The sequence below is a fragment of the Rhinopithecus bieti genome, unplaced genomic scaffold (genome assembly GCF_001698545.2).
Source record: "Rhinopithecus bieti isolate Rb0 unplaced genomic scaffold, ASM169854v2 scaffold_17829, whole genome shotgun sequence".
NCBI lineage: Eukaryota > Metazoa > Chordata > Mammalia > Primates > Cercopithecidae > Rhinopithecus > Rhinopithecus bieti.
Window position 1 is genome coordinate 856,203 of NW_016809238.1, and position 14,324 is coordinate 870,526.

General features: G+C 37.3%; 1 protein-coding gene across 1 annotated transcript in view; it reads left to right on the top strand.

The window, feature by feature from the left end:
• Positions 1 to 14,324, top strand: part of PUS7L (pseudouridine synthase 7 like) — a 37,969-nt gene that overhangs the window by 686 nt on the left and 22,959 nt on the right. Inside the window, 5 exon segments of the mRNA XM_017888955.1 lie at positions 3,105 to 3,856; positions 3,859 to 3,885; positions 3,888 to 4,016; positions 8,632 to 8,791; positions 11,864 to 12,041. Of these exon segments, the coding sequence (XP_017744444.1) occupies positions 3,105 to 3,856; positions 3,859 to 3,885; positions 3,888 to 4,016; positions 8,632 to 8,791; positions 11,864 to 12,041 (1,246 nt within the window).

Sequence of the window (14,324 nt, forward strand, 5' to 3'; positions counted from 1 at the left end):
CGCCCCCGGCACCCCGCTCCACACTGTCATGAGCAGTCTCTGTTGAATGGGAACACTGCACCTTCAGGCTTAACGCCATGTGGGCTCCTTTGCTGCCCTCCAGTTTGGTTCCACTCTTTTACCAGAATGCTGGAATTACATTCTCCCCGAGTTTCCCTACCTGTTTCACTTGCTTAGAATGTATATCTTCCTCCATTTTTCTGGGAGAAAGAAAAGATCATTATTCTTTCAGAGCCAATCCCTACAGCTGTGTTCTTGACCATGCTGTTTTGTTTTTCAGCTCCTCTAACTGTTACTCAGTCGGATACATCCTGCTCATTTCCATCAGAATCATCTTACTGAAACCTGTTTTGGGATTGTGTCCCTTTTCTATTCAAACACTAACAGCCATCCATTGACCACCCAATAGATTCTAAGTCCTTGTCAGGCCATCTTCCATAATCTGGTACGAACTCAGCTGCATTTTCCAGCACAGTACTCTCCCTGCCTCCCCATCCCCACTGCTCTGTATCTGGACTGTTTGTTTTTCTCTCACACATTGCATGTTTTGTTTGTACATTACTTGTGAGGTCTCTGCCTCATTTCTGTCTCTTGAACTATTGGAGGACTTAGATGGCCACTTCTTGCATTATGCCTCTCCTAATTATCTTCCACTTCACTCCTGCAGCACTTATTTTGTACTAGTTTTTTCATTTATTTAACAATAGTATTTATTGCAGACCTACCATGTGCTTGACACTTCAAAATGTGGGATCATCAGTAGTAAATAAGGCAGACAAGCTTACTCCTCACATGGAACTAACATTCTCTTTGGAGGAGATAGACAATAAGTAATAAAGAAAAACTTTACCTAGAACTGCTATGCAGAAAATTAAATAGGGTTTTGTGAAAGAGAATCACTTGCTGGGCGCGGTGGCTCACGCCTGTAATCCCAGCACTTTGGGAAACCGAGGCGGGTGGATCACGAGGTCAGGAGTTTGAGATCAGCCTGGCCAATATGGTGAAAACCCGTCTCTACTAAAAAAATACAAAAATTAGGCGTGGTGGCGCGTCCCTGTAGTCCCAGCTACTCCGGAGGCTGAGACAGGAGAATCGCTTGAACTCGGGAGGCAGAGGTTGCAGTGAGCCGAGATCGCGCCACTGCACTCCAGTCCGGTGACAGTGAGACTTTGTCTAAAAAAAAAAATCACTTGCAGGTTCCTGTAGATTATTGGCCAGGAAAAACTTCTCTGAGGGCATGAATCCTAAAAGATGCAGCTATATGGTTGGGGAGGGAACAATTTAGCCGACAGGAACAGTTAGCACAAAAGTACTGAAGAAGGCCAGAGTAGCTGGAGTATAGTGGGTAACGGGGTAAAGGTACAAAAAAATTTGGAAAATAAACAGGGTCCCTAATCTTAGACATCCTTGGAAGCCAGGGTAAGTAATTTGGATTGTATTGCAAATGTGATTAGAGGGTTTTAAACTGGATTGTGATATGATTTAATTTACCTTTTAAGACACCATTCTGGCTGGTTTGTGGGCTAGTTGTAGAAGCAGGAGTTAGGGGCCTTCACAACAACTAAAAGTTTTTGGAATGGAAGTATTAAAGTAGGTGTGATGAAGGACAGTGGGAGTGATAAAAATCAGATGCTTAAGGTTAATGCAGTTTTTGGAGATGAGAAAGTCAAAGTTATGACCATGACAGTGGATGACCAAGATGAAGTAGAGGTGTGAGGTTGAGGTTGAGATTGAGGACTTGAGGGTCCAAGACATTGAATGGATGATCCATATAGATGATCATGAAAATCATGTTGCATAAGAAGGTGGTGAGCCAGAGATCAGTGAATGAAGCAGAGTTGTCTGGGGATCCGAGAGAGGATGACAGCAGATGGTAAAGCCCAGTGGCAGGCTCTTCAAAAGAATTGGTTTTTTGGAGGTAGTAGAGGAAGAAATGGCTTGCAAGGAACAGTGACAAACATAGAACAATATTTACAGCCTCCAGGTCCTAAGGTAGGTGGGTGGGAAAGAAAAAATAGCCCTCACTTGAGAAGACTAAGGAAGAAGCAGCCTGAAAAAATAGCCAGCTTTCAATTAGGGCAAGAAAGTGAGGGAACTGTACAGGAAATTAAGTAATTAAGGAAAAATAATATTTTCTTTAGGAAATTAGGATATGGAGAATTTGTTGTGATTTCTCTATGGCATGATTGAAAGGATTGAGAAGGGATGTGATTTGCTAAATTGGTTCAGAATAGTAGAATACATTATAGATATGAGATGATGGTCCAGATGATGATAAATTACTTGGAGAATGTGAGTAAACACAGAACTCAGTAGTATGGGGTCCCTGGGCAATTTATCTTTCCTGCAGCTCCATATGGTATGGTAGCCATGGGTTCGTGTGAAAAGTGAGAGATCAGAGTACTATTCTCTTGCGTAGTGTTCCCAGGAAGCTCTGTAAGGGTTTCTTCTGTCTGATGCCAATGATATAGTTAGAACTTTCCTCTGGGTCAACCTCGAAAGCTTCTATTTGTCCTAATGGGGGCATTAGAGAAGGCCCAGGACTGACTTAATCCTACCTTGAAATATAATCAAATCACAAATTTGTATTTATAACTTTATTTACCCATCAGTTTTCCTATTGTCTTCTTGTTACCTCTCCTGTCACTAACCACTAATAATATGGAAAACTTAGCTACATATTCTCTGGAATTAGCTGGAGATTTTAGGCTCCAGGAATGGAATTTGGACAAATCTTTGTTTTATAGTCCTGTGTTCTTACCTCTTCTTGTGGGCCTACAAATGATATTTTTAAGATAAACTTAAAATTGACTCATTTTAATCCCAGATAATAGGTACAAATCTGGAGTGAGTGAAGATACAAGTTAACAAATCTTTAGCTATACCAGAAACAGTTTGCCTATTATTTCAGCTTGGTATAGGAGAGTCAAAGTACACAGGATGTATATATAATTATAAATTAACGATGCCATTTAAGAAGACTCAGGATTAAAAGAGAGACAGAATTAACTAAATCCTGCAAACCTATTCCTATCTGGTCATCCATAATTTCTCTTTCTGTTAACTAACCATCTCTTTGTTTTGTTTTTTGGGCATTATTATAGAAGAATGGAAGAAGATACAGATTATAGAATCAGGTTTAGTTCTTTGTGTTTCTTTAATGATCATGTTGGATTTCATGGCACTATAAAAAGCTCACCAAGTGACTTTATTGTTACTGAAATTGATGAACAGGGACAGTTAGTTAATAAGACCATCAATGAGCCTATTTTCAAGATTAGTGAAATACAACCTGAGCCAAATAATTTTCCAAAAAAAACAAAACTAGATCTTCAAAATCTGTCCTTTGAAGATGGAAGAAACCAAGAAGTTAATACTTTGGTTAAGTACACTGATGGTGACCAAAATCATCCGTCTGGTTCAGAAAAGGAAGATACTATCAGTGATGGAACTTCCAAATGTGAAGAAAAAGCTGATATTTTAAGCTCCTTTTTAGATGAAAAAACTCACGAGTTACTGAATAATTTTGCCTGTGATATAAAAGAGAAGTGGCTTTCTGAAACAGAGCTAATTGGACTACCTCTTGAATTCTCAATAGGCAGAATCCTTGACAAAAACCAGAGGGCTAGTTTACATAGTGCCATTAGGCAGAAATTTCCATTTTTAATAACTGTAGGAAAAAACAGTGAAATTGTTGTAAAACCAAATCTTGAGTATAAAGAACTTTGTCATTTGGTATCTGAAGAGGAAGCATTTGACTTTTTTAAATATTTGGATGCGAAGAAAGAAAATTCCAAATTTACCTTTAAACCTGATACAAACAAAGACCACAGAAAAGCTGTCCACCATTTTGTCAACAAAAGTTTGGAAACCTTGTGGAAACCAAATCTTTTCTGAAATGAATTGCAGTACTGGTAATCCGAATGTGGTGATAACAGTAAGATTTCGGGAAAAAGCATACAAGCGTGGGAAAAGGCCTCTTCCTGAATGCCAAGAAGGAAATGTTATATATACAGGTAATTTAATAAATAATCATCCATTTTCTTGGATAAACTTAGTTAAATTTAAAATTGTGAAAATGAATTGAATAGACTTGGCTAGAGAGATTGGAAAGAATACATGCTTTACCTTTAGGGAGGGGAACTGCTGATAAGCAATTTAAGCAACTCTAGGAATTCTTATTTATTCTGTTACTTACTGGAAGATGATAAAACCTTTCAAATTACACTGAATTTAAAAATTAGCCTTACTGATAACCTAGGCATTTATATTAGCCTATTCACAAATGTCTAAAGTTGAATCAGTTGGTTTGTGTTTAATAAGTTTTATTGAAGGTAAATCTTGATTTCATATTTTGAAAGTCATCTCAATTAAAATTAAGTTTTTAGAGATAAGAAGAATATATTTACTGTGCTTGGGAAAGTGAAGAGATACTTTGTAATCCAAAACAAATTATATTTCCCTACCTTGGGTAGGGAACCTGAAAACTTGGTCCTGCTGATCATCTAGACAAGATGTTCTGAAACTTTAGCATGCATATAATCATCAAAAGGTCTTGTTAAAACAGATTTCACAGCCCCATTCTCAGTTTCTGATTCTGGGGCTTTCACAAATTTCCAGACTGTTTTTTTCCTGGTCTGCTACATTTTGAGAATCACTGTTTTAGGGTCTGTGTTTAATTCCCAGGGTGGCTGAAACTGATGAACTCTCACTGTAAAAGTCCAGCTGACTAGGTTTAACTGGCCTCAATTCTACTTGAAGGATGGGAACTGTTTCAGATGATCATATTTAATAAATTAGAGTTTGAACCTTGGATCTATGTGCGTTTGATTTGATATTATGACTTTTAGTTCACAAAAGACTTACGAAATTTTAATGTCTTTAAGATTTGATTTCACGAATGTAAAAATGGGAAGAATAATACCATGGGCAAGTTACTTAACAATTCATAACTTTTGGTTGTACTTGAAAAATGGGGTAAGCCTGACACACAATGATATTCTAAGGATTAAACGAAATAATGAAATTGTTTACTATGTAATAGTTACTTAATATTAAGCATATGGTAAGTGTTAACATATATCCATTTTGAAGGAAAAACAACACTAGCTTTACACGTAGAAAGAGGAATTGCTGGTGAGTGATTTAAGCAGCTCTAGGAATTTTTATTTATCTTATACTACTTGAAATTCTAACAATATTAATTTGGGTTAATGAGTAAAAAATTATAGAACTTTATATATTAATTTAAATTCATTTTTCTAAAGTTGTGAATAGTTGGAGGCATATGTTAAAAGGAGGAATGATGGTTCAAAAAACCTTTTATTTTTTATTTAAATTATGTTAAAATATACGTAACATAAAATGTACCATCTTAATCATTTTTAAGTATCAGTGGCATTGAGGACATTCACATTGTTGTACATCCATCACCACCATTCATCTCCAGAATTTTTTCACCATCCCAAACTAAAACTCCATGTTTATTAAACAATCCCTCCTCCTCTCCAGCTCTGAAAATGGGAACCACCATTTTCATTCTGTCTCTATGGATTAGACAACTCTAGGTATCTCATATAAGTGGAATCATACAGTATTTGTCTTTTTGTAATGGGCTTATTTCACTTAGTATGTTTTTGAGATTCATCCTTGCTGTAGCACGTGTTAGAATTTCCTTCCCTTTTAAGGCTAAATAATACCCCATGGTAGGTGTGTGCCACATTTTGTTTACCCATTCGTCTGCCAGTGGATGGGATATAATGGTCAATAAAGCACACATGATATTTGCTTTGGAAGCATTCAGCCTTGGAACTTGGAAAGAATTTGAGGGAGAATGTGGATGTGAGGTGACTTCTGAGGCTACGTCATAAAAGTATTATACTTCTTGTCATGTTCTTGGATTGCTCATTCTGGGGAAAGCTAGCTACTGTACTGTGAGGAGACTCAAACAGCCCTTTGGACAGGAACTATAGCTTCATGCCGATAGCCAGTACCGACCTTCCAGCCATGTGAATGAGCCCCCTTTGGAAATGGATCCTCCACTTTCTTTCAGGCTTTTAAATAACTGCAGCCCTAGCCACATCTAACTGCATGCAACCTCAGGAGAGCCTGAACTAGAATCACCAAACCAAAGTGTTCTTGAAGTCCTGATCCACAGAAACTACAGGCGATACATGAATATTGTAAGCCACTAAGATTTGAGGTGACTTGTTGTGTAACAATAAATAATACATAGCATTTAACCCTGGACATGCACAAATTACTGATCAGCAACAAACTCAAGGAACCACTTATGTAGATTTCTGGAACTCCTTCTCTACAAAGCTTTGTCTTATCAGGTACTCTCCCTGTGAATTCCAGCCCACTCAGCCTTCCTGAATTCAAATATCTACCCTCTTAACTCAGCAGAACTCCTGTGCTCTACCTGGATTCTGTCTGTGCTATGTTCCAGAATGTACTTCTAGGCAAAAAATTAGAGTATTTTAGGACTCCTCTCGTTTGTTTTTCTTTTCTTTTAGATTACAGTTTTGTGGTACCTATTCTCTAGTCTCTAAAAATGGCTGTTTCATATGTTTTGTTCAGTTTTCTATTTGTTTACAGTGGGAGGTCATCTGGTATCAGTCATTCCAACATGGGTCAAAGTGCAAGTCTCCAAAATTGAATTTTAAAATTCAGTATAATTGACTTTCTTTTAAATATGTAATTGTTCCAAGTAATTAAGAAAATGTTATAAATCTTATACATAAAACTTATAAATTTAGTGAACCTTAAGATTTTGTAAATGTTCCCATATTGCTTACTAACTTAAATAAGATTCAATGTAAAAAGACAAATGTAAATCAATTAAATATTTTAAATTGGAACTCCAAGTTTCATTCTCTTAAGCATTCAAGTGCATAAACTTTTATGTAGATACAGATTAATATTAACACAATATCATGGATTTGATCCTCTTAAATATATTTCTGTACTAAATTCTAAATCTTTATGGATGAAAAAATGCTTATCCACCTAGGCTACTATCAGCAACAAACTGATATCTCAAACAAGTTGGAAATTTATTTTAAATTGCTGAGCTTTTTGAATGACATGTCCAAAATTGTCAGGGCAAATGGCTGCTGCTGTTGGACCTTCAAGAACACATAGAAGTAAGACAAATAATAAATGGAAGGAACACATTTTATTTTAAAATTTTTATTTTAGTTTCAGGGGTACATGTGCAGGTTTGTTACAAGGGTATATTGTGTGGTGCTGAGATTTGGGGTAGATTGAACCCATCACCCAGGTAGTGAGCATAGTACCCAATAGGTAGTTTTTCAGCCCTATGCCCTCCCTCCCTCCTACCTCTTATAGACCCCAGTGTCTGTTGTTTCCATTTTTATGTACATGTGTACCCAGTGTTTAGCTCCTACTTATAAGTGAGAACATGCGGCATTTGGTTTTCTGTTCCTTTGTTAATTCACTTAGGATAACAGCCTCTAGCTGCATGCATGTTGCTGCAAAGGGCATGATTTTGTTCTTTTTAATGGCTGTGTAGTATTTCATGGTGTATACGTACCGCTTTTTTTTCTTTGAGACAGGGTCTCACTCTTTCACCCAGGCTGGAGTGCAGTGGCACCATAGTGGCTTGCTACAGCCTTAACCTCCTAGGCTCAAGCAGTCTTCCCACCTCAACCTCCTGGGCAGCTGTGACGATAGGTATGTGCTACCACACCTAGCTAACTTTTTAATTTTTTGTAGAGATGGGGTCTCCATATGTTGCTCAGTCTGGTCTTAGATTGTTTGCTCTTGGAATCCTTCTGCCTCAGCCTCCCAGAGTGCTGTGATTACAGGCATGATCTACTGTACCCAGCCACATTTTCTTTATCGAATCCACTGTTGTTGGGCACTTAGGTTGATTCCATATCTTTACTATTCTGAATAGCGCTGCAATTAACACACAAGGGGAACTCATGTTTTAGAGGACTGAAATGTATGAAAGTACAAAACTGTTGAAGGCTCTAGTTAATCCAGGGATTACAAGAAGTTCTCTGTGGCAGGGTTATAGGATATATGAAGGGAAGTGGTGCACTTGGAGACTGGAAAGGTAGATTTGGGCCAGATATGAATACCAAATTAAGGAATTTGGATTTTTTTGCCTGTAAGCCTTCAATGAGCCAACCAACAGTTTAAAAATAACAGCTGAAATCTATCATGCTGATTTTATATTTTCATTAAAAAATACTCCTTACAGCTGGGTGCGGTGGCGCACTCCTGTAATCCGAGCACTTTGGGAGGCAGAGGAGAGTGGATCATGAGGCCAAGAGATCGAGACCATCCTGGCCAACATGGGGAAACCCCGTCCCTACTAAAAATACAAAAATGAGCTAGGCGTAGTGGCGTTTGCCTGTAGTCTCAGGTACTGGGGAAGCTGAGGCAGGAGAATCGCTGGAACCCGGGAGGCGGAGGAGTGAGCCTAAATCACGCCCCTGGACTTCAGCCTGGTGACAGAGTGAGACTCCGTCAAAAAACAAAAAACAAAAAAAACTCCTTACATTAATAGTTCGATTCATTATACTAATCTGTTAACTAAGAATGTAATTGATATATGGTAGCTGCTTTTTTTGTGATCTAAGTTTTTTTTTGTTTCAGCTTTTACCCTACGAAAGGAAAACCTGGAAATGTTTGAAGCAATCGGTTTTTTAGCTATCAAACTTGGTGTTATTCCTTCGGATTTTAGTTATGCAGGCCTTAAAGACAAGAAAGCCATCACCTATCAAGCAATGGTTGTTAGAAAAGTGACTCCAGAGAGGTAATAAGATACTACTTTATAAGACTGAACTCTGGCCGGGCGCGATGGCTCACGCCTGTAATCCCAGCACTTTCGGAGGTCAAGGTGGGCGAATCACGAAGTCAGGAGATCAGTACCATCCTGGCTAATACGGTGAAACCCCCTCTCAACTAAAAATACAAAAAATTAATTAGCTGCGCCTGGTGGCGAGCACCTGTATTCCCAGCGACTCGGGAGGCTGAGGCAGAATGGCGTGAACCCAGGAGGCGGAGCTTGCAGTGAGCCGAGATCGCGCCACTGCACTCCAGCCGCCGTCTCAAAAAAAAAAAAAAAAAAAAAAAAACCGGGCTGAACTTTACTTTAATACTTCATCCAATAAATACGTATAAGATCAAAAGCTCTGAATAATACTGGGAGCATATTAACCTCACTATCAATATTCACTGATTACATACTTATTGAACAGCACATTCTGTATTCATAATTATCTTCTAAATAGAGATATGTCTTAAGTTTACATTGAAAATATAGGAAGTTTTAGGATGGAAACTTTGAGACGTGGAAGATTTGAATTGTCTAAATTGTTTCTAAACATCCTGTACTGTATTCAAATATTTTTATATTTGAATTGAATATAATTTATATTCATAAAAGCACCTTATAAATCATGTTTTCCTAATTAATTATATTATGGCTTTATTATCATAGATCCTTACATTTAAAATCCTTGTTAAATGAATGTAAAGTACTCAAATTTAGTCTCCGTCAGTGTAATCAAATTGTATGCATTTTTTTGTAACTATAAAAGACATATATTTATTGTGGAAAATAGAAAAAAGTTTTTTAAAAATAAAGTTACTAGTAAGCCTACTACTCAGAAATAACTGCAACAGGCTGGGCACGGGGGCTCACGCTTGTACTCCCAGCACTTTGAGAGACTGAGGCAGGCGGATCACTTGAGGTTAGGAGTTTGAGACCAGCCTGGCCAACATGGTGAAACCCCATCTCTACCAAAAATATAAAAAATTAGCTGGATGTGGTGGCATGTGTCTGTAATCCCAGCTACTTGGGAGGCTGAGGCAGGAGAATTGGTTGAACTGGGAGGTGGGAGTTGCAGTGAGCGGGGGATCATGCCACTGCACTCCAGCCTTGGCGACAGAGCGAGACTCTGTCTCAAAAAAATAAATAAAATAAAATAAATAACTGCAATAACATTTTCTCTATTTCTCTCTAGACCTTTTCAGAGACTACATCACACAGAAACTTTTATTTATTATTATTTATTATTATTATAGGTATTATTATTTTTGTTGTTTTTTTCTTTTTTTTTTGTTTTGAGACGGAGTCTTGCGCTGCCCCCCAGGCTGGGGCGCAGCGGACGGATCTCAGCTCACTGCAAGCTCCGCCTCCCGGGTTTATGCCATTCTCCTGCCTCACCCTCCTGAGTAGCTGGGACTGCAGGCGCCCGCTACCTCGCCCGGCTAGTTTTTTTGTATTTTTTAGTAGAGACGGAGTTTCACCGCGTTAGCCAGGATGGTCTCGATCTCCTGACCTCGTGATCCCCGCCGTCTCGGCCTCCCAAAGTGATGGGATTACAGGCTTGAGCCACCGCGCCCGGCCTATTATTTTTTTGAGATGGAGTTTCACCCTTGTTGCCCAGGCTGGAGTGCAATGCACAATCCCGGCTCACTGCAGTCTCTACCTCCCGCGTTCAAGCGATTCTCTTCCGAGTAGCTGGGATTACAGGCGCCCACCACCACGCCTGGCTAATTTTTGTATTTTTGGTAGAGATGGGGTTTCACCATGTTGGCCAGGCTGGTCTTGAACTCCTGACCTCAGATGATCCACCCGCCTCAGCCTCCCAAAGTGCTGGGATTACAGGCATGAGCCACTGCTCCTGGCCAACTTTTATTATATATATGAAAATCATACTGCATATACAGTTTATATTTTACTTTATAAAATAAAATAATGTTATTAGATGAAAATTTACGTCATGAAATATTTCAAAATTATGTCTATCATATAGACTAATTTGTTTAACCTTCCCTGTTTTTGAAAATTGAAATTCTTTCCAGCTTTTCACTGTAAATAATACCATGATTAATATTCTTACACTTAAATCTGTAACTTATAATTTCCTTAAGATAAACTTCAAAATGTGAAAAATTGGGTCAAAATTCAGCCTAGTTAATGTAACATCGATATGTTAATTATTAGTTAACACATGTTGAAGTATCCACTATATGCAAGTAGACTCTTCTGAGTGCTTCTAAGCTCTTACATGGGGGACAAAAAAAAAGTGTTTGAGTTTGCTTTTGTGGTCAAGAAGTGCAGGATAGGGCAGAAAGAAGGACTTTAGGTGTTAAAATGTATTTAAGATGAAAGCTTCCCTCTTAGGAGGAGAGATTGCTTTAAATTAGCTTATGAGTCTGGAATTTTAATTACACTTCAAGTAATAGTAAAATTTTAGCAGATTCAGAAAACTGGAGATATATTTGTGGGGCAGTAAACTCAATAGTCTGTCACATATATAATTCCTGTAAGGAGTATGGAAACTATGGCTATAAAGGAAATTTTATATCAGCCCTTATGGGGTCATACAAGTTACTCTAAAAATATTGAAAATATTAATTCTTTAGATATTGGGAAAAATTGAAAGTTTGTGTAAGGAAGTGCTCAGAGCAGAATTTCAGGAAAATCCTCTGGTGCCAGTGATTTTTCTTGGTAATGTTGGGGAAAGAGACTGAGAAGGAAAGGAGCAGAGTTGGGGACAGGAAGATCAGGAGAACCGCTAGGAGGTTCTGTCACTCAAGCTAAGGAGTTAGAAGGCCTACATAGGAAGAATGATAACGTTAGTAATACATGTTCAAGTTTTTAAAATAATTCTGTTAATGTAATCCTATAATAATGGGTATTAAGCACACATTTGGTGAAATAACAAAAACTTTAGAATATTCTAAAAAATTTGTATTAGTATTCTCATAAGGTGTTGCTTGGCAACTGCCATTTAAAGCCTTATTTTAAAGTAATTTTTAAATGTAAAATTTAACTGACTTTATATGATTTATTACTTACAGGTTGAAAATATTGAAAAGAAATTGAAAAGAAAAGAATGAATGTCTTTAATATTCGGTCTGTAGATGATTCCCTGAGACTTGGTCAGCTCAAAGGAAATCACTTTGATATTGTTATTAGAAATTTAAAAAAACAAACAAATGATTCTGCAAACCTGAGAGAGAGAATTATGGAAGCAATAGAGAATGTTAAGGTAAGAAAACTTAATTTTAAAAGAGTATCCAGGGAAATCTTCATAGTCTCTTTCTCTACATTGAGGCAAGAGGGGAAACTTCTTTTTCTTTTGTACCTTTTTATGGGATTTTAAAACATGATAATTATTTTTTAAAGTGATAAATAAGGCCATTTGGCTTATATTTTACTTTCAGCTTAATACATTTTTGTATTTAAACAAAACAAAATATGTAAACATGATTTTAAAAATGCAGGGTATGGCATCCTCCAGAGAAGAGGGGACAATCTACATTCATAAGAGAGATTTTTTTAAGCATCTGCTATATAGAGCAGTATTTAGTCAGGGGAACTTATTTTTTGGAAATTTTGATGTATACACATTATAAATCATACACACTGTATTAGTCCATTCTCACACTGCTAAGTAAGGACATACCTGAGACTGGTTAATTTATGAAGGAAAGAGGTTTAGTTGACTCACAGTTCAGCATGGCTGGGGAGGCCTCAGGAAACTTATAGTCATGGTGGAAAGGGAAGCAAACACATCCTTCTTCCCATGGTGGCAGGAAGAAGTGCCAAGCAAAGGAGGAAAAGCCCCTTATAAAACCATCAAATATTGTGAGAACTCACTCACTATCATGAGAATAGCATGGGAGTAACAATCTCTATGATTCAATCCCACTGGGTCTCTCCCATGCCACGTGGGGATTATGGAAACTAAAATTCAAGATGAGATTTGGGTGGGGACACAGCCAAACCATACCATAAACTTTATGTTTTACGGTAAAAGATTACTTAGCATAAGTGTCTAAATGACATTTTCCAGACATTCAAATGTACACATACAATGATAGCCTTCAAGACCAAATCATCTTAGATCATCTAGACATCAGCAAAGTTTATACTGTAATGGGCCAGAAAATAAATATTTTTGACCTTTTAGACATATGGTTCCTCTTGCAACTAATCTACTGCCATTGTATGGAAGCAGCCACAGACAATATATAAGTGAACGAACATGGCTGTGTTCCAATAAAACTTTGTTTACAAAAACAGGTGTTGGACTAGGTTTCATTTGTGGGCTGTAGTAGTTTGCTAACTCCTGATGTAGATGAGTAGTTCTCAACCTGAGGAGCTTTCAAAAAATTTCACCCATTGATCTCTACTCCTGAACCAATTAAAAAAGAACATTTGGGGATGCAGGTTAGGCATTAATACTTATTTTTTAAAAACTTCTTAGGTGACTCTACTTTAGAGCCAATACCGAGAAACACTGATTAAAGTTTCTGACCACAAAGACCTTTTTACACAATTTTATACCTCTCCAACAGGAAAACAAACAAACAAAAACTGGTTATTAATCTGCCTTGTAGTTAGGAAAATATCTTCCAACTAAAGATCTTTTAAATCCAGCACTTTCATCTGTATGTGGAAGTTACCTGATTGTATACTCATTATATGTTGTGTTAGTTCGTTCTCATGCTGCTATGAAGAAATACCCGAGACTGGGCAATTTATAAAGGAAAGTGGTTTAATTGACTCACAGTTCCATATAGGTGGGGAGGCCTCAGGAAACTTACAATCATGGCAGAAGGCACCTCTTCACAGGGTGACAGGAGAGAGAATGAATGCCAGCAGGGGAAATACCAGATGCTTATAAAATGATCAGATCTCGTGAGAACTCACTATCATGAGAACAGCATGGGGGAAAACCGACCCCATATTCAATTACTTCCCACTGGGTCCTTCCCATGACATGTGGGGATTGTGGGGATTACAATTCAAGATGAAATTTGGTGAGGACATAGCCAAACCATATCATATGTTATTTTACCTTTGTTTTCCTTGACCCACCTAAAATTCTACTTTTTTTTCCTCAAAAACTCTTACTAAAATGATATATTTTAAAAAAGGTAGAAGTTTCTTTGAACTCTGATAGCATTTATTACCTGTCTTTCATTTGTTATGTATGAATATACAGCTGCCTATTACAAAATTCCCATTAGAAACAATCTTAGTTTTAGCCAACTTCCATTGGTTCTCATGATGTGAGAAAGGACTTGAGAAACCCTGAAAATAAGGAGTCTTTGAAGTTTTGTTTCAAGGGATTATATCTCTGTTATAAACCTTTTGTTATATCTAATTACTTTGAAGGGTTACTTTAAAACTCTTCTGGTTATTCTAGGATATTATGTGATGTTATTTTTTCAAATTTGAAATAATTAAAAATATTTATGAGATTTAATTCAGGGAGTACTTATTCTATCTGCAGTTAATTTTTTTTTTTTTTTTTTTTTTTTTT